The sequence below is a fragment of the Hemiscyllium ocellatum genome, chromosome 1, assembly GCF_020745735.1.
Source record: "Hemiscyllium ocellatum isolate sHemOce1 chromosome 1, sHemOce1.pat.X.cur, whole genome shotgun sequence".
NCBI classification, from domain to species: domain Eukaryota; kingdom Metazoa; phylum Chordata; class Chondrichthyes; order Orectolobiformes; family Hemiscylliidae; genus Hemiscyllium; species Hemiscyllium ocellatum.
The window spans coordinates 37,914,155-37,933,559 of NC_083401.1; the positions used below are offsets into that span (position 1 = coordinate 37,914,155).

Consider the following 19,405-nt stretch of genomic DNA (forward strand, 5'->3'; position numbering starts at 1 on the left):
CACAATGTTAGCTTGCAGTACTACAGCACGGAGACAGGCTCTTTGGCCCAGACTGGTCCATGCCGACCGAAATGTCCATTCACGCTAATTCTATTTTCCTGCACTTGACCCATGTCCTTCTAATCCTTTCCGATCCATGTATTTGTCAAAATGCCTGTTAAATTTGTTAATGTACCTGCCTCAACCGCTTCTGCTGGCAGCTCATTCCATATGCATACCACCCTCTGTGTAAATAAGTTGCCCCTCAGGTTCCCTTCTCTTCTTTCCTCTCTAACCTTAAACTGATGCCCTCTGGTCTTCGATTCCCCAACCTTGGGCAGAAGACTGAGCGCATTCACTTTATCCATGCCTCTCATGATCTTATATACTTCTATAAGATCTTCGTCTTAGTCTCCTACACTCTAAAGAAAGAAATCCTAGCTTGCTCAACTTCTCCCTATAACTCGGACCATTGAGTCTTGGCAACATCCTTGTAAATCTCTTCTGCACTCTTTCCAGTTTAATAACATCCTTCCTATAGCAAAGTGACCAAAAGTGAACAATATACTCCAAGTATGGCCTCACCAATGTCCTGTCCAAATGCAACGTAACTTCCCAAATTCTATACTCAGCATTCTGACTGACGAAGGTCAGTGTGCCAAAAGCCTTCTTCACTGTCCTGTCAACCAGTGACTCCACTTTCAGAGAACTGTGAACCTGAACTCCAAGGTCCATCTGTTCCACTACACTCACTTAAGGCCCTACCGTTCTCCATGACTTTCCAAAATGCAAGACCTCATACTTATCTACATTAAATTCCATTTGCCATTTCTTGATCCACTTCCCCAGCTGATCAAGATCCTGCTGCAATTTCTGATAACCTTGCTCACTGTCCACGATACCCCCTATTTTAGTGTATTCTGCAAGCTTACTAATCGTGCCTTGTACATTCTCATCCAAATCATTGATATAGACAACAAACAGTAATGGGCCTAGCACCGGCTCCTGAGGCATTCCATTAGTCACAGGCCTCCAGTCAGACAAGCGTCCTTCCAGTATTACCCTCTGCTTCCTACCATCAAGCCAACTGGGTATCCAATTTGCCAACTTTACCTAGATTCCATGCGATCTAACCTTCCAGAGCAGCCTAATATGTGGAAACTTATCAAAGGCCTCACTGAAATCCTATGTCTATCACCCTGCCTTCGTCAACCTTCCTGGTCACCTCATCAAAGAACTCTAAAAATTTTGTGAGGCATGCTAACTATTCCTAGTCAAACCCTATCTTTGCAAATGGAATTGAATTTAAACTTGTCACTGGACTCAAACCATTCACTCTGTTTTTCTTTAAACAGATGTTGCCAGATTGTGTTCCTCCAGAAACCTCTGTTTTAATTTCAGATTTCCAGCATCCAAGTTTTTTATGTTTATTAAACTTGCTTTTGTCTGTCTTGTATTCTGTTTGGGGTACGATTTATGCCATGTGTAGTTGCTGCTGGTCTCAGTCTACATTGTTGCCTGCCTATGGCAGTCTTTGCCACTGAGCCGATATGCCACAAGGTTATGCCAGACACTAGTGTCTGTCCACCTGTCCTTCAATCCCACATTCTGCAGCTTTCGCCTATCACTGTTTGCACTTCACTTTGTCAATCTTACTTATCGCTGGAGTATGGTTACTGTTGGAGTCCGCATTGGTCAGTTTCTTCCCCATAGTTCATTGATCTTTACCTGAAATTCTCTGCTTTAGTCTCTTTGGTTTATCTGTTTTCGTGTCTCTCATGTCACTGAACTGCTGCTTTGTTCTCTCATCTGGCATTAGCATTAGCATTAGAACATGGCTGCTGCTGTTGCACACCTAAGATTTCGGGCCTGTGCGGGAACCATCTGCTCCTGTTGCTCCAAGAGATGGTCAGGTCTTGGTAACTAGGACTATTTGTTGAGCTATGTACATCATTTGCAGAGCGGGACATGTCCCTGCATGACTATCCTGCAGAAGTACTAGCAAGTGCTTCTAAATAAACACGTTGGACTATAACCTGGTGTTGTGTGATTTTTAACTTTGTCCACCCCAGTCGGCACGGTGGCACAGTGGTTAGCACTGCTGCCTCACAGCACCAGAGACCAGGGTTCAATTCCCGCCTCAGGCGACTGACTGTGTAGAGTTTGCACATTCTCCCCGTGTCTGCGTGGGTTTCCTCCAGGTGCTCCGGTTTCCTCCCACAGTCCAAAGACCTGTGGGTCAGGTGAATTGGCCATGCTAAATTGTCCGTAGTGTTAGGTAAGGGGTAAATGTAGGGGTACGGGTGGGTTGAGCTTCGGTGTGTTGGTGTGGACTTGTTGGGCCGAAGGGCCTGTTTCCACACTGTAAGTAATCTAAATCTAAAATCTAAAGTCTGTGTGGGTTTCCTCCGCATGCTCCGGTTTCCTCCCACAGTCACAAAGATGTGCAGGTTAGGTGAATTGGCCATGCTAAATTGCACATAGTGTTAGGTGAAGGGGTAAATGTAGGGGTATGGGTGGGTTGCGCTTCGGCGGGTCGGTGTGGACTTGTTGGGCTGAAGGGCCTGTTTCCACACTGTAGGTAATCTAATCTAATCTCCAATCTCAGTCCAACACCAGCACTTCCACATCATTGATTACTTTGGAGTGATGCTTCAATATTGTCTGTTGGAGTTGGTCATTGCCTGGACATGGGTAACCCAAATGGTATTTGCCATTTATCAGCCAAAACCTGAATGTTGCCCAACCTTGCTGGATGTGGGCACAGACTTCCAGAATCTGAGGAATTGTGAATGCTACCAAACACTGTGGAACTCCTGCAGAGATGTCCTGAGACAGAGACAAATACAACCATTGATCTAGAAATAAATCCCACCAGTTGAGGATTTCAAAGATATCCACTGTCTTCAATTTCACAAGGGCTCCTTGATACTACGCCTCTCAAATTCTGCTTTGATGTCAAGGGCATTCACTTTCACCTGATCTCCAGAGTTCAGCTCTTTTGCCTATTTTGGAACTAAGGCTGTGGTGAGGTCAGGAGGGGAGTGGCTTTGGTGGAACCCAAATCTGAGTATCAGTACACAACGTATTGCTGTGAATGTGACAGTGGATGGCACTGTCAATGACCCCCTTCATCAGTTTGCTGACAACTGAGAATGGACTGGCAAGGCAATAGCTAGCTAACTTGAATTTACAACTGCTTTTTGTGCATAATCTGTGTAATTGTCCACTCTAGCATGTTCAGACAATATACAAAGTTGTTCTGAAATGCATGGCACTTAAGAAAAGAGACAAAGTCTACCATAAGCATCATCTTAAAATTAGAGCTGGAAAATAGAGAAGTTTAAGATTAGGTATGATTGGTGAACACTGCAGAGGACTGAAAGGCCTACTCTAATGCTCTACAGCTATTCAATACTTCACACTAACCTGGTTTCGTTCAAACTTATTGGTGTGTGTCTCTGATTTGCTCAGCTTCCTTTCTCCAGTATCTCCCAGATCTCCGTAGATTGTGAGGAAAACGTTTGCATCTGTTCCAGCTCTGTAGACATCACCCGTGTACACATTAATCTTGTACGTGTGAGCTTCAAACAGAACAGTGGAAATCATTAAAGGATACTTTCATGACATTTATCCACGAAATGCAATTCAAATAAACAAAAACTGGGCCCAATGTTAACTGCAATTGGCTGGGTTTTGAATGGTATCAATATGATACTGTACTCTATTTCTCCAGGTAGGTAATATGCACTGCTGTATATTTAGCTAAAAATATCTGGAATTAAGAATCTACTGATGACCATCATACCATTGTCAATTGCTGGAAAAACCCACCAGATTCACTAATGTCCTTCAAGAAAGGAAATCTGCTGCCCTCATCTGGTTTGGTCTACATGTGACTCCAGACACACAGCAACACCAACTGCCCTCTGAAAGCAAGCCATTCAGTTGTATAAATCACAACAAAGTCTCAAAAAGGAATGAAAGCAGACAGACAATATGGCATTGACCTTGGCACTGGAAAAAGACAATGACAGAAGCAGCAAAGTCTACTCTGCAAGGTCCTCCTCATTCAGGGGCTAGTGCCAAAATTGAGAAAGCTGTCTCACAGATGGGTCAAGCAACAGCTTAACATAGGCGTACTGACAGAATCGTACCTTACAGACAATGTGCCAGACACCAGCATCACCATCCTTGGTACATCCTGCCCCACTAGCAGGATCTACTTAGCAGAGTTGGCGACACAGTGGCATACATTCAGGAAGGAGTTGCCCTTGGAGACCTCCACGTTGACTCTAGACCACATGAAGCCTCATGGCTTCAGGTTAAACATGGGCAAGGAAACCTCCTGCTAATTACTATGTACCGTCCTCCCTCAGCTGATGAATCGTTACTGATAAAGTGCTAATGATGACATAGAACATAGAACATAGAAGGATACAGCGCAGTACAGGCCCTTCGGCCCTCGATGTTGCGCCGACCGAATCCTACCTAACCTATACTAGCCCAATAACTTCCAAATGCCTATCCAATGCCCGCTTAAATGACCATAAAGAAGGAGAGTTCACCACTGATACAGGCAGGGCATTCCATGAACTCACAACCCGCTGTGTGAAGAATCTACCCCTAACATCTGTCCTATACCTACCACCCCTTAATTTAAAGCTATGTCCCCTAGTAACACCTGACTCCATTAGCGGTAAAAGGTTCTTAGTATCTACCCTATCTAAACCCCTAATCATCTTATACACTTCTATCAGATCTCCCCTAAACCTTCTCTTCTCCAATGAGAACAGCCCCAAGTGCCTCAGCCTTTCCTCATAAGATTTTCCTACCATTCCAGGCAACATCCTGGTAAACCTCCTCTGCACTCGTTCTAAAGCTTCCACATCCTTCCTATAGTATGGCGACCAAAACTGCACACAATACTCCAGATGAGGCCGCACCAGAGTCTTATACAACTGCAACATGACCTCAGGACTCCGGAACTCAATTCCTCTGCCAATAAAGCCCAGTACACCATATGCCTTCCTCACAGCACTATTTACCTGGGTGGCAACTTTCAGAGATCTGTGTACATGGACACCAAGATCCCTCTGCTCATCCACACTACCAAGTAGCCTACCATTAGCCCAGTAATCCATCATCTTGTTATTCCTACCAAAGTGAACGACTTCGCACTTAGCTACATTGAATTCCATTTGCCACATTTCCGCCCAGCTCTGCAACTTATCTATATCCCGCTGTAACCTACCACTTCCTTCCTCACTATCCACAACTCCACCGACTTTTGTGTCATCCGCAAACTTGCTTACCCAGCTTTCAAGTCCTTCCTCTAGATCATTTATAAAGATAACAAAAAGCAATGGTCCCAAAACAGATCCTTGTGGTACACCGCTAGTAACTGCGCTCCAAGATGAACATAATCCATCAACTACTACCCTCTGTCTCCTTCCAGCCAGCCAATTCCTAATCCAAACCTCTAATGTATCCTCAATGCCATACCTCCGAAGTTTTAGCATTAGCCTACCATGGGGAACCTTATCGAACGCCTTACTAAAATCCATATACACAACATCTACTGCTTTACCCTCATCCACTTCCTTGGTCACCTTCTCAAAGAACTCAATAAGGTTTGTGGGGCACGACCTGCCCTTCACAAAACCATGCTGGCTATCCCTGATCACGTTATTCCTACCCAGATGTTCATAAATCTTATCCCTTACCATTCTCTCTAAGACTTTGCCCACCACTGAAGTCAGACTCACTGGCCTATAGTTGCTAGGGCTATCCCTACTCCCTTTCTTGAACAATGGGACCACATTCGCTATCCTCCAGTCCTCTGGTACTATTCCTGTTGACAACGATGACATAAAAATCCAGGCCAATGGCTCTGCTATCTCCTCCCTAGCTTCCCATAGGATCCTGGGGTAAATGCCATCAGGCCCAGGAGACTTATCTATATTCATCCTTTCCAATATTCCCAAAACCTCTTCCCTGCATATTTCCAGGGCATCCATTCTAATTATTTGTGATTCCATATTCACATCAGCAACAGTGTCCTGTTCCTGAGTGAATACTGATGAAAAGTACTGATTTAATGTCTCTCCAATCTCCTCCGCCTCCACACACAACTTCCCACTACTATCCTTGACTGGACCGATACCTACCCTAGTCATCCTTTTATTCTTGACATACCTATAGAAAGCCTTTGGGTTTTCCCTAATCCTACCAGCTAAAGACTTTTCATGTCCCCTTCTCGCTTTTCTTAACTCCCTCTTTAGCTCCTTCCTGGCTACCTTATAACTCTCAATCGCCCCTACTGAACCTTCACGCCTCATCTTTACATATGCCGCCTTCTTCCCAAGGGTACAAATGTACTCTGGCTGGGAGATTTCAATATTCACCCCCAACAGTGGCTCAGCAACAGCACTACTGATCAAGCTGGTCAGGTCCTAAGGGACTGGGTCTGAGGCAGGTGGTATGGAACCAACAAGAGGGAAAAACATACTTGACCCCACCCTTACCAATCTACCAGCTGCAGATCCATCTGTCTATAACAATATCAGTAAGAGTGACAACTGCACAGTCACTATAGAGTCAAAGTCCAGCCTTCACATTGAGAATACCTCCATTATGTTGTGTGGCACTATCACCATGCTACATGGGGCAGACTTTGAACAGATCTAGCAACTGAGGACTGAGTATCCATGAGGTGTGGTGGGCCATCAACAGCAGCAGGGTTGCACTCCATAATTTGTAACCTTATGGCCTGACATATTCCACCATGCAACCATTACAGTGTTGGATGGCATAAAAGGGATCAGTTAAGATCCATAGTTGACTCTCTTCACAGTCCCAGAATATACGACACAGTGTATCCCTCTACTCAGTTTTGAGATTTTGGTTAAACTATTATTGTTCCCATAGGTCTACACCCATGTCTTGCACCAGAGTCTGTGGGGCTCTTTGGCAGTACACACGTTTGCATGGGGCCAATGCGTATCGAAGCCACCATGGGCTGTATCTCAGGCATCTCCTTCCACATCCTGTGAAAACATCCACTTCTGGGGAAGTCTTTCCCTGGAGGTCTCATACAAACCTTTTACAAGTCCCCTGAGTTGATCTTAATATTAGTTTTAAATTCTTGCATTGTTTATGGTAATTATTATATTCACAGAATTATTGCCCAGGGAGGCAGTCAGTTATTTCAGAACAGGAGGGAAAGAGAAAAGCCTGTTTCTTTTTCTCTTCAGCATACACTTCATGTATAAACTACACATTCACTCTCAGCATGTAATGCAGCAGGGAGTAAACTGAAGAGGAATGTGGCAGATCAGATACAAAAGAGACCTAAGGGGCAACTTTTTCATGCAGTGTATGGAATGAGCTGCCAGAGGAAGTGGTGGAGACTAGTACAATTGCAACATTTAAAGGCATCTGGATGGGTATGTGAATAGGAAGGTTTGGGAGGGATATGGGCCAGGTGCTGGCAAGTGGGACTAGATTGGGTTGGGCTATCTGGTTGGCATGGACGAGTTGGACCGAAGGGTCTGTTTCCGTGCTGTACATCTCTATGACTCTATGACTGTGATGCCATGTCCTGTTATACCTTGGTACATCTGACATTTTTATAAAAGTAAAGTACTGCAGATGCTGGAAATATAATCACAGGCTGAAAACACCCAGCAGATCTGGCAGAACTATGGGGAGAGAGGCAGAGTTAACAGTTCAGAGTATTGACCCGAAAGAACCAAAACTTTCACTCATTTTCTGCTTTCCCCTCCCCTTCAGTTTATGAATACTCACTTTCCAGGGCATCCTCCACAGTAGACTCACTGTGCTTCAGTGTCCCATCTTTCAGCAGCTTTGTCTGAATGATCTCCAAAGGCACCAGCTCTCGGATGATTTCTCCATCATCTTCGGACTTTGCCAGCCAGCGCTCACAGGGAAAAGTAATAGTCTCCGAGCCCTGACATGTAAATAAAACAGAGGACAAATCTGGCTAGATCCACAAATTCACTGTCCTAATTTCTTATCATCATACTCTTATTCAGAAAGTCATGGGTTCAACCCTTATTGTGGGATTTAACCACATGGACCATGTCGATGCTTCACTGTATTCTGGAGAAGCACAGTATTATCAGAGATACTATCTGCCACCCAGACGGTTGTTAAACTATTTGCAGAAAGACACAGGATATGTTCTGACCAACATCTAGACTTAAATCAATAACACCATGGAACTATTAGTTAGACATCCACCTCATTACTGCTTTTTGACACATGACTATTCATAAATTAGCTACCACTTAACTACCACTGGATATATTTCAAAAATGGTTAGTTGGTTCTAAAACAGTTCACAACATTTTGAAGTCATGCAAGGTGTTGTATAAATGAACATATTTTCTGAATTTTAAAGTTAAGGCCTTGTTTAGCTTCTTTATATGCAAGAAAGATAACACAAAATTGAATTCTCCGTTATCTAATCTTATTCCCACATATTCCCTTATAAGGCCTTCATCAGGAATGTCAGATCGTTTGAAATACCTAGCACCTTTGTTTTAACTATACGCACTTTTTGGGCTATTCCTTGACAATTTTGCAAGTTACAATGAGTTTATGTATTTTCAGACACAAGCATGCCTTTTCACTGTCCGAAAGGATGCCTGTAGATGTCCAGGGATTGGATGCAAGAGAGGTACCTTCTCCAAATCAGGCAAATGTGAAATATTCCTCCAGCTCTCAGTTGTCACAATGCCTCATGATTCCTTATCTTCAAACGCTCTCCATGTCCCATCTAATCTGCAAATCTATGCAACCTAATGCTCTCTGTTCCTATAGTCTATAGCCCTTAATATCTCAAATGCAGCTCTATGTCTTCTACTCATCTGCATGGCCCCTCATACTTCATGACACTATGCCAACATACAGCCAATGTCCACCCTTCACCCTTTCCTACTTCACCAGCATGTTAACACATTTGGTATCCACACATACTCATGCACATAACAGAGAAAATATAGATCAATTTTCTAATGTTCTATGGTGCAGTTTACACCCAATGCTTAGATATAAAACACTTCTGGATGCTTCTTGACAGTTGGACAGTTCCAAGGGACTTATGTACCTTTCATAAAAAGTCTTCTAAAAAATTAACAGTTCTGGAGGGTGCTTAATATGCCACCGCCAAAATACACCTGACAAGCTACCCACCCACGCAAAGGATCCCTGACCACCAAAGGATACTGGACATGCCCACATCCTTCCTCAGAAAGGGTCCCTGAACCCCATCTCCAAGGTGTACTATGTCCAGATCCATGGGATTCCCAAACTAACTGCTGTTCTGAGTTCCAGACTAGGTGCTGCAATTTAAATAGTCAGCTGCCTCTAGGAGCTGCATGGTCTGTTCACCCAAAATGATTATAGGATTGTCACTGGATGACTGATGTCCCAAACACTCATTCTCATTGTGGGGTGCCTAATGATGGACTGCTCCAACTGTTAATTGGACGGAAATGTTATTGACATAAGGGACTAAGCACTCGATGCTTAAAAACACTTGTGAGATGTTACTTTATATTAGATTTTGAACATTTAAACAAGCTATTTGTTTCTATGGGTGATGAATTTTATTTGAGTATTTTATTGTACTTTATTGTACTTTTGGGTTTTTCTTCTAAAAGTAATAAGATCATCAATAGACAGATTACTTTCTGTCAGGATGCCTTCTACTTAAGGGGGCAGCACGGTGGCACAGTGGTTAGCACTACTGTCTCACAGCGCCTGAGACCCGGGTTCAATTCCCGACTCAGGCGACTGACTGTGAGGAGTTTGCACATTCTCCCCGTGTCTGTGTGGGTTTCCTCCGGGTGCTCCGGTTTCCTCCCACAGTCACAAAGACGTGCGGTTAGGTGAATTGGCCATGCTAAATTGCCCGTAGTGTTAGGTAAGGGGTAAATGTAGAGGTATGGGTGGGTTGCGCTTCAGCGGGTCGGAGTGAACTTGTTGGGCCAAAGGGCCTGTTTCCACATTGTAAGTAATCTAATCTAATCTTAATGCCATGTTGAATATTAGGTGAGAGCATGGAAAGAGAAGAGCAAAGAATGACGGTGGGTTTAGGAGTTAGCAATGAGTTGACATGGGAGTTTAGAAAGGAATGTGTGGGGGTTTATGGCAAATGAGGAACCATGGGAGATTGACCACGATAGCATCAGAATCGAAAAGTGTGGCGCTGCAAAAGCACAGCAGGTCAGGCAACATCCGAGGAACAGGAGGATCAACGTTTCAGGGCATAAGCCCTTCATCGGGAATGTCAGCCTGTTTGAAATACCTACACACTTTTTGGGCTATTCCTTGACAATTTTGCAAGTTACAATGAGTTTATGTACTTTTCAGACACAAGCATGCCTTTTCACTGTCTGAAAAGGGACTGGATGCAAGAGGGGTGCTCTCTTCAAATCAGGCAAATGTGAAACATTCCTCCAGCTCTCAGTCATCACACTCCTGATGAAGGGCTTATGCCTGAAACGTTGAATCTCCTCCCCCTTGGACACTGCCTGACCGGCTGTGCTTTTCCAGTGCCACACTTTTTGACTCTGACCTCCAGTATCTGCAGTCCTTACTTTCTCTATGGCAGCATCAGAAGCAGGTACACCGGCATATCTGGCATTGATGAGGCATGGAGTGTGATAGGAATGTGGGGAACAAGCAGGAAGAATGTTATAATCTTTATGTTTATCTTTATGGTTAAATTTAAATAGAACATTGGAGCCTGGAAGCAAGCTTTCCACTCATGCCACCACATGGACTGCCAGCCACTTAGCCATCACCAAAGCACCAAAATCGACCCTGCTGAATCGGCATAGAAATATTTGCCCCTTCACCCCCATTCTCCCTTCACATAGTGCACAATGTTTTTGTATGTAAACACATTGGACAGTTCTCCGGGGGGCGGGGAATTAAATTTGCTAGTATATCAACATCAATAAAATGTATCCTGAAACCTATTTGACATGTTTGAATTTAAACTACAAGTCGTTTTGCTATAACATGTGTTTCATTAACACAAATTCACTGTAACAAAGCTAAAAGAACAAAGAACATTACAGCTCAGGAACAGGCCCTTCGGCCCTCCAAGCCTGTGCCGATCCATATCTTCTATCTAAACCTATTGCCTTTTTTCTAAGGATCTGTATCCCTTTGCTTCCTGTCCATTCATGTATCTGTTGAGATACATCTTAAATGACACTATTATTCCCGCCCCTACCACCCTCTGTATGAAGAACTTTCCACAGATAGGCTCCCTTAAACTTTACCCCCTCACTTTGAACTCGTGACCCCATCTAATTGAATCCTCCATTCTGGGAAAAAGTTTCTTGTTATCCACCCTGTCTACACTTCTCATGATTTGGTAGGCCTCAATCAGGTTCCCCCCTTCAACCTCCATTGATCGATGAACTGGGGACGCTGTTTTGCTGTTGTGCGATTACATTGCCGACACCTTAAGCACTGTCTCTAAGATACTATTTTTCTCTCACGTGGGGTTTCACAAGAATGTAACCAGCAGCATATAGAAGAAATGCCTGTATGATCTATAATTTCACTGACCTTCCCCTTCTGCAGGAGTCGACGGATTTCCACACGGTCCAAGTGCCATCCAGACTTGATGCCTCGACCATCGTGTCCAATTCGAATTTTCTCGATGCATTCACCAACATCCTCCAACTGAAAGGAAAGGTGATTCTATCAACATTTTAAAAATACATTAATATTTTGCTCAAAGTTATTTTGGATACCCTTTGGATCTGATCCCAGCACACCTCGAGGACAGGGGTCAAGGGTCTTTTGAAGCGGGAAGGATGCAGCACGTCAGGTATCCTTAGAAGGTCAGGGATCCTTTGCTTGGGCGAGTGGTGTCAGGTTTTCTTTGGATGGCATTTAGGTACCTTTTGGAAGATTGTCAATAAATCCTTTGTCCTACTGTCAAGATGTATCTAGGAGTATTTTTATGATTCAGAATGCTTTTCTCAATACAGTATATCCTGCAATATAGAATTTTAAGTAATCAATCTATATTTTGTCTCCTGAATGCACAGTTATTTGTGGACGCTAAATGAGTTGGCGTGGTGGACTGTCAGAACCAAGAATCAACTTTTCACTTTAGAACAATAACAAGCAGTTTGAGAACAGATATTGAAAAGTCAAAGAACAATAAAGCTTACACTTCTTTCTTCCAAATATATAAAACCCCAGCTCATGGATTCAAGGTTGACATCAATTCTGGAGTGGCTCTTCCAGGAGCAACTTTAAAATATCATATTCCAGGCGGAAGATTGCCTTTAGCTAAATTCCCAGTGCATGTCCCAACAGGGAAGGCGTAGCCAACTAACACAGTTTTGTAACTTTGTTAGATCATGCTTTAAGTCTGTCCTTGTACATTTGCCAGAACAGATGAAAGTGCATGAGTGTTTGCACTCCCTTGATTTTACTCCCAAATAACGGAGACAATAATCTACTCCTTCATTATCTCTCTCTTTTCTGTTTTGTTGATACAAGTGTAGTCAGTAATCCTTTGAGTAGCTAATATTTTCATTGCCACTGTACTAGTAAAGTCACCATAGTCACAGAGGATCATAGGACTGCTCTCTCATTAGGGAGAGATGGCTGGTAATGATTTAACTTGAGTGTCACCATGCCTCAGGCAAGGGGCAAGGTTGAGAATGGCTTTTAATTTTTTTAGACCATAAGAAATAGGAATAGGAGAAGGCCATTTGGCCCCTCAAGCCTAATCCACCATTCAATAGGATCATGGCTGATCTGATGACAACTTTTCTCTCCTTTCCCACTACCCTTGATTCCCAACTGATCAAGAATCTATCTAGCTCAGTTTTAAATATACACATGAATGCTGCCCCAACAGCACTCGGTGACAAGGAGTTCCAAAGAATCTCAACCCACTGAGAGAAGAAATTCCTCTTCATCTCAGATTTAAATTGGTGCCCCTTTATTCTGAGATTATGCCATCTGCTCCTAGATGAGGGGAGACACCCTCTCAGCATTTACCCTGTCAAACACCCAAAGAATCCTATGTGTCAATGAGATCGCCTCTTATTTTTCTAAACTCCAGTGAGTAGAGTCCCAATTTGTTTAAACTTTGCTCATAAAACAATTCCTCCACACTAAGGATCATTCTAGTGAACATTCCCTGAACTGTCTCCAATGAAATAATATTGTTCCTTAAATGAAGAGACCAAAATTGCTCATATTAGTCCAGGTGCGGTCTCACTAGCACCTTGTATAGTTGCAGTAAGACTTCCCTACTCTTATACTCCAACTCCCTTGAATAAAGGGCTAACGTTCCATTAACCTTCCTGACTACCTGCTGCCCCTGTGTGCTAGCTTTCTGTGTTTCATGCACAAGTGCAGCCCAGTCCCATTGTGTTGCAGCTTTCTGCAGTTTCTGTCCATTTAAGTAATATGGTGTTCTTTGTTCTCCCTTCCAAAATGAACAACTTTGCATTCTGCCACATTATACTCTGTCAACCTTTTGCCCAATTATTTAATCTATCAATATCTCTCTGTAAACTGTTTGTATCCTTCTCACAACCCGCCTTTCCATCTATGTATCATCTGCAAATTTGGCTACATTACATTTGCTTCCTTCCTCCAAGTCATTAATACACATTGTAAAACAGTTGCAATCCCGGCACTGATACCTGCAGTGGGTCTTCACTGGTCACAGGTTGCCAACCTGAAAAAGACCTATGAACCAATGATCTATCCATGCCAATATATTACCTCCACCAATGTGTGCTCTTATGATTTAACATCTTGTGAGGTTACTTGTTAAGTGTCTTCTGGAAGTCTCAGTACAGTCATAAGACGTGGGCATCACGGACTGGGACAGCATTTATTTCCCATTCCTAGTTCCCTTGGGAAGGTGGTGGGGAGCTGCCTTCTTGAACCAATACTGTCCATGTGTTGTAGATAGACCCACTATGCGGTTAGGGTGGGAGTTCCAGAGGTTTGACCCAGCAACAGTGAAGGAACAGTGATACATTTCCAAGGCAGGATGGTGAGTGGCTTAGAGAGGAACTTGCAGGTGGCAGTGTTGCCATGTGTCTATTGCCCTTTCCTTCTCGATGGAAGTGTCATACGTTTTGAAGGTGTTGTCTAAGGATCTTTGGTGAATCTTGTAGACAGTATGCACTGCTGCTACTGAGTATCAGTGGAGGAGGGAGGGCATGCTTGTGGATATGGTGCTAATCAAGCAGGCTGCATTGTTCAGGATGGTGTCAAGCTTCTTGAGTGCTGTTAAACTGGCATCCTTCCTGGCTTCACACTCCTGACTTATAGCTTGTAGATAATGAATAGACTTTGGGGAGTCAGTGGGTGAGTTATTCGCCCAAGTATTCCTAATCTCTGACCTATACTTGTAATCACTGTGTTTATATAGTGAGTCCAGTGGAGTTTCTGATTAATTGTAACCCCCAGGGTGTTGATAGTGGGAGATTCAGTGATGGCAACACTAGTGAATGTCAAGGGTGGAGGTTAGATTGTCTTTTATTAGAGATGGTCATTGCCTTGCATTTGAGTGGCACAAATATTACTTGCCACTTGTCAGCCCAGACCTGGATACTGTCCAGATCTTGATGCATTTGAACATGGACTGTTTCAGTATCTGAAAAGTCATGAATGGTGTTGAACATTGTGGAATCACAAACAAACTTTCCCACTTCTGACCTTATAATGGAAGGAAGGTCTTTGATAAAGCAACTGAAGATGGTTGGGCCAAGGACACTACCCTGAGGAACTCCGGCAGAGATGTCCTGGAGCTGAAATGACTCAACTCCAAAGCCACAACAATCTTCCCATGTGCAAGATATGACATCAACAGACAGTTCGCCCCTCTGCCCATTGATTCCAGTTTTGCTTGGACTCCATGATGCTAAACTTAGTCAAATGTGGTCTTGATGTCAAGAGTAGTACTCTCATTTCACCTCTGGAATTCAGCTCTTTTGTCCATGTTTGAACCAAGGCTGTAATGAGGTGAGGAGCTGAGAGGCCCTGGCAGAGCCCAACCGGGGCGTCACTGAGCAGGTTATTGCTGAGCAGGAGCTGCTTGATAGAACTGTTGATGATACGTTCCATCACTTTACTGATGATCAAGAGAAGACTAATGGGGCCATTACTAGGAGAAAGTGAGGACTGCAGATGCTGGAGATCAGAGTTGAAAAATGTGGTGCTGGAAAAGCACAGAAGGCCAGGCAGCATCCGAGGAGCAGGAGAATTGATGTTTCAGGTGTAAGTCCTTCTTCAGGACATTCCTGAAGAAGGGCTTATGTCTGAAACGTCGATTCTGCTGCTCCTCGGATGCTGCCTGGCCTGCTGTGTTTTTCCAGCACCACATTTTTCAACTAATGGGGCCATTACTAGCATGATTAGATTTGTCCTGCTTTTTTAGTACAGGACATATCTATTCAATTTTCCAAATTGTCATATAGATGCCAGTGTTGTAACTGTTCTAGAACAGCTTGGCTAGAGGAGCAAGAGGTTCTGGAGCACAAGTTTTCAGTACTATTGAGGAATGTTGTCAGGGCCCATACCCTTTGCAATAACTTGTACTTCTGATTGTTTCTTGTATCACACAGAATGAATTGAATTGGCTGAAAATCAGCAACTGTGATGCTGGGGATCACTGGAGGAGTCCGAGATGGATCATCCACTCAGCAGATTGCTGGGAAAGCCTCAGCTTTATCTTTTATACTGATGTGTTGGGCTCTTCCACCATCGAAGATGGGGATATTTATGGAGCCACCTCTCCCAGTGAGTTGTCTACGACCATTCACAACTGGATGGCTCTGCCAAGACTGCAGAGCTTAGGACTGATCCGTTGATTATGGGATTGCTAGCTCTTTCACTTGCCACTTATGTAGGTAGTCCTGTTTGGTGTATTCACCAGGTTGAAACATTCTTTTTAGATACGCCTGGTGCTGCTCTCTCCACTGAACCAAAGTTGCTTCCCTGGTTTGATGGTAATAGTTGAATGGGGGAATATGCCAGGCCATAAGGTTACAGAGTGTGTTGGAGTACAATTCTGCTGCTGGTCATGGCCACAATGCCTCGTGGATGTCCATTTTTTAGCCTTGGTTCATAGCATATCCCAATTAGCGCAGTGATAGTGCCACACACACACACAACAGAGGTTATTCTCAATTTGAAGATGGGACTTTACCTCCACAAGCACTGCACAGCAGCCACTCTTACTGATACTGTCATGGACAGATGCATTTGCAGTTGGTGAATTGGGAAGGCTGAGGTCAACCCTCCGAAGGACATTAGCAAAATTTAGTGAAGTGTTCTTTCTGCTCTTGTTCATGATATTTTAGTGATCTGTGTACCTGCATTCCCCCAGTCTCTCAAGTATCTTACAGTAATCAATTAGGATATTAAGTACAGAAAGGGTCACTGGACCTGAAACATTAACTCTGATTTCTCTCCGCAGATGCTGCCAGACCTGCTGAGCTTTTCCAGCAATTTCTGTTTTTGTTTCTGATTTCCAGAATCCACAGTTCTTTCAGTTTTGAATTTGGATAATAGCGAAAATTGATTGGATAGTTCTGGTCAATATCAATAATACCACTAGTCATAATGAACGCAAATTTTAAACTAAACAATGTGATTTAAATTAATTTTAAAATACGTGCGCACCTCTACAACAAACTTATTTACAGCGCCTCTTTCAAAGCACATCTTTCGCTCCCGCTTGTTAAGACATAACGACTTCTGATGGGTACAAGCGCCATCCCTTCCATAAAGGACGATGAAGACATCAGCATCAGTACCAGCTCCATAAATGTCAGAGGTGTAAACAGTGATCTCATATGGAACAACTGCAATAGAAATGTAGAAAAGCATAGGTTCAGATGTTGTGCTTTCATACTGCAGAACTTAAAATTCAAATTTAGAAAGATGTATTTCTTTAGCAAGGACTTTGGATATAGGTTTACTTGCTGAGCTGCAAGGTTCATTTCCAGACATTTTGTTACCTACTAGGTGACATCTTCAGTGGGCCTCAGGTGAAACAATGCTGAAAATTCCTGCTTTCTATTTATATGTTTGGGTTTCTATGGGTTGGCAATGTCATTTCCTGTGGTGGTTATTTCCTGTGGTGAAATCATTTCCTGTTCCTTTTTTGTAACAAAACACTACATTGGACAAACAGGCAGAAAACTAGCCACCAGAATACATATACACCAACTAGCTACAAAAAGACATGACCCTCTCTCACTAGTATCCTTACATACAGATAAGGAAGGACACCACTTCGACTGGGACAACACATCCATCCTAGGACAAGCCAAACAAAGACGCACATGAGAATTCCTAGAAGCATGACATTCCAACTGAACTCTATCAACAAACCCATCTACCACCACTTGAGAAAAGGAAACCTAAATATATAAATAGAAAGCAGGAATTTTCAGCTTGCTTCGCCTGAGGCCCACTGAAGATGTTATCTAATGGGGTAACGAAACATCTGGAAATGAACCTTGCAGCTCAGCAAGCAAACCTACATCCTGAACCCCAACCTGAGCTACGAATGTTCTCAAAACTCATTAGGGAGGACTCATTAGGAAAAACACCAGGACATGAAGAAAAAGTACTTTGTCAATGTTTTATTCAGCAAAGAAGGAATCACATCATCAGTATCCTTTTCAAAAAGGGAATCTTGACATCAAAGTGCCCCCAAAATCTAACCATCCAAGTTATTTCCACCTTAAAAAAAGTCTTCTTCCAAGAATTCATTTAGGCTGTGGTGTTACCTCTATTCTCTGTGTGAGTATGTCACCACAAATTACTTGATTTTAGAAACAATGGGAGGCGGTATCATTTGCAACTGCTTCACATGGTTTCCCCATTATGGAGGTGCACTCCTGACTGCAAACCAATCCTCTGACCTCAATGTTACTGTCAATAGTGGTCTCTCCAACTTCCACCAGGAAATACCACTGCATTGGAAGCAGAAGGACTCAAGTACTTCCATAAAGTTTAGTTTCTTTACTATTGTTCTGTGAGTGATTGCTTAGATCTGGCAGCAAACAATAATTCTGGGCTTTTTCTGTCACTATAGCAATGATGGAAATGAAGAGCCACAACTAACAAGGGTCTCTCTTGGCAATCACAGCCCAGAAAAAGACCACTTAGCTCAACTGGTCCATGTTGCTGTTTAATCTCTACAAGTCTTTACTCCCCCTTGTCTTCATTGAAGCCTATCACCATAATCTCTGATCTGTTCTCAAGTATTCAGTTGTTTAGCATTGGAAAGGCACATGTACTGGAGGATTCCACCATTTGCTATTGTTTCAAGATAACTGCCCTTTACTGAACGAGTATAATATGCATTACTCCAGTGTGGGAGCAGGAAATTGGAGTGCAGTACATGATGGCAAGGCATGTACAGCAACTTTCCAGATCTGCAAAGGAGGCAGAAAATCCAGTCAGGAGTTTGAAAACAACATTCCATTTAAGCAGCAACAGTATTATCTCAGAACAAAGAAACCAAGCTCTCAAAGGGCAAAGAACAATTTGACACAGGAACAGGCCCATTGTCCCACCAAGCCTGTTGATTCGTAATCCTCATTTAAACCCACTACTTACGGGCTAAACACAATTTCTATCACGCTTGTTCATGTGTCCATCAAATGTTGCTAATGTTCCTTCCTTTACCACGTCCTCTGGCAGTGTGTTCCAGGCACCCACCACCCTCTGTGTGAAAATCTTTCCCTGCACTCCTTCCCTAAATTCCCCCCTCTCACCTTGAACCTGTGCCTTCTTGTAGTTGACCTTTCCACCCTGAGGAAAAGCCTCTAACTATCCAGCCTACCTATCGCTCTCATAATTTTGTAGACCTCTATCAGGTCGTCCCTTAGCCTCTGTCTTTCCAGTGAAAACAATCCAAGCTTATCCAACCTCTCCTCATAAGTAAAACCCTCCAGACCAGGCAATGTCCTGGTAAACCTTCTGTGCACCCTCTCCAAAGCATCATTATCCTCTGGTAGTGTGGGAACCAGAACTGCACGTAATATTCCAAATGTGACCGAACTAAACTTTTACACAGCTATAATTTAACTTAGCAACTTATATATTCAATGCCCCAGCCATTGAAGGCAAGTGGTGCTGTATATCTTCTTGACCAGCATATCCACCTATGTTGCCATTTCCAAGTATTTGTGGACCTGTATGCCCAGACCCCTCAGTATAAATGCTCCTAACAGTTCTGCCATTTATTGTATAATTTGCACCTGAATCTGATCTCCCAGAATGCATCACCTCTCATTTGTCCAGACTAAATTCTATCTGCCATTTCTCTGCCAAAATCGACAATCTATGTCCCACTGTTTCCTTTGACAATCCTCCT

The 19,405-nt window shown here is 43.3% G+C and overlaps 1 protein-coding gene across 1 annotated transcript in view; it reads right to left on the reverse strand.

Annotated features, from left to right (window-relative positions):
* LOC132818151 (lipoxygenase homology domain-containing protein 1-like) overlaps nt 1–19,405 on the reverse strand; it is a 216,951-nt gene that overhangs the window by 24,062 nt on the left and 173,484 nt on the right. Inside the window, exons 36-39 of the mRNA XM_060828922.1 lie at nt 16,696–16,877; nt 11,593–11,709; nt 7,789–7,951; nt 3,409–3,563 (exon numbers count right to left, since the gene is read on the reverse strand). Coding sequence (XP_060684905.1) covers nt 3,409–3,563; nt 7,789–7,951; nt 11,593–11,709; nt 16,696–16,877 — 617 coding nt within the window. The remainder of the gene's footprint in view (nt 1–3,408; nt 3,564–7,788; nt 7,952–11,592; nt 11,710–16,695; nt 16,878–19,405) is intronic.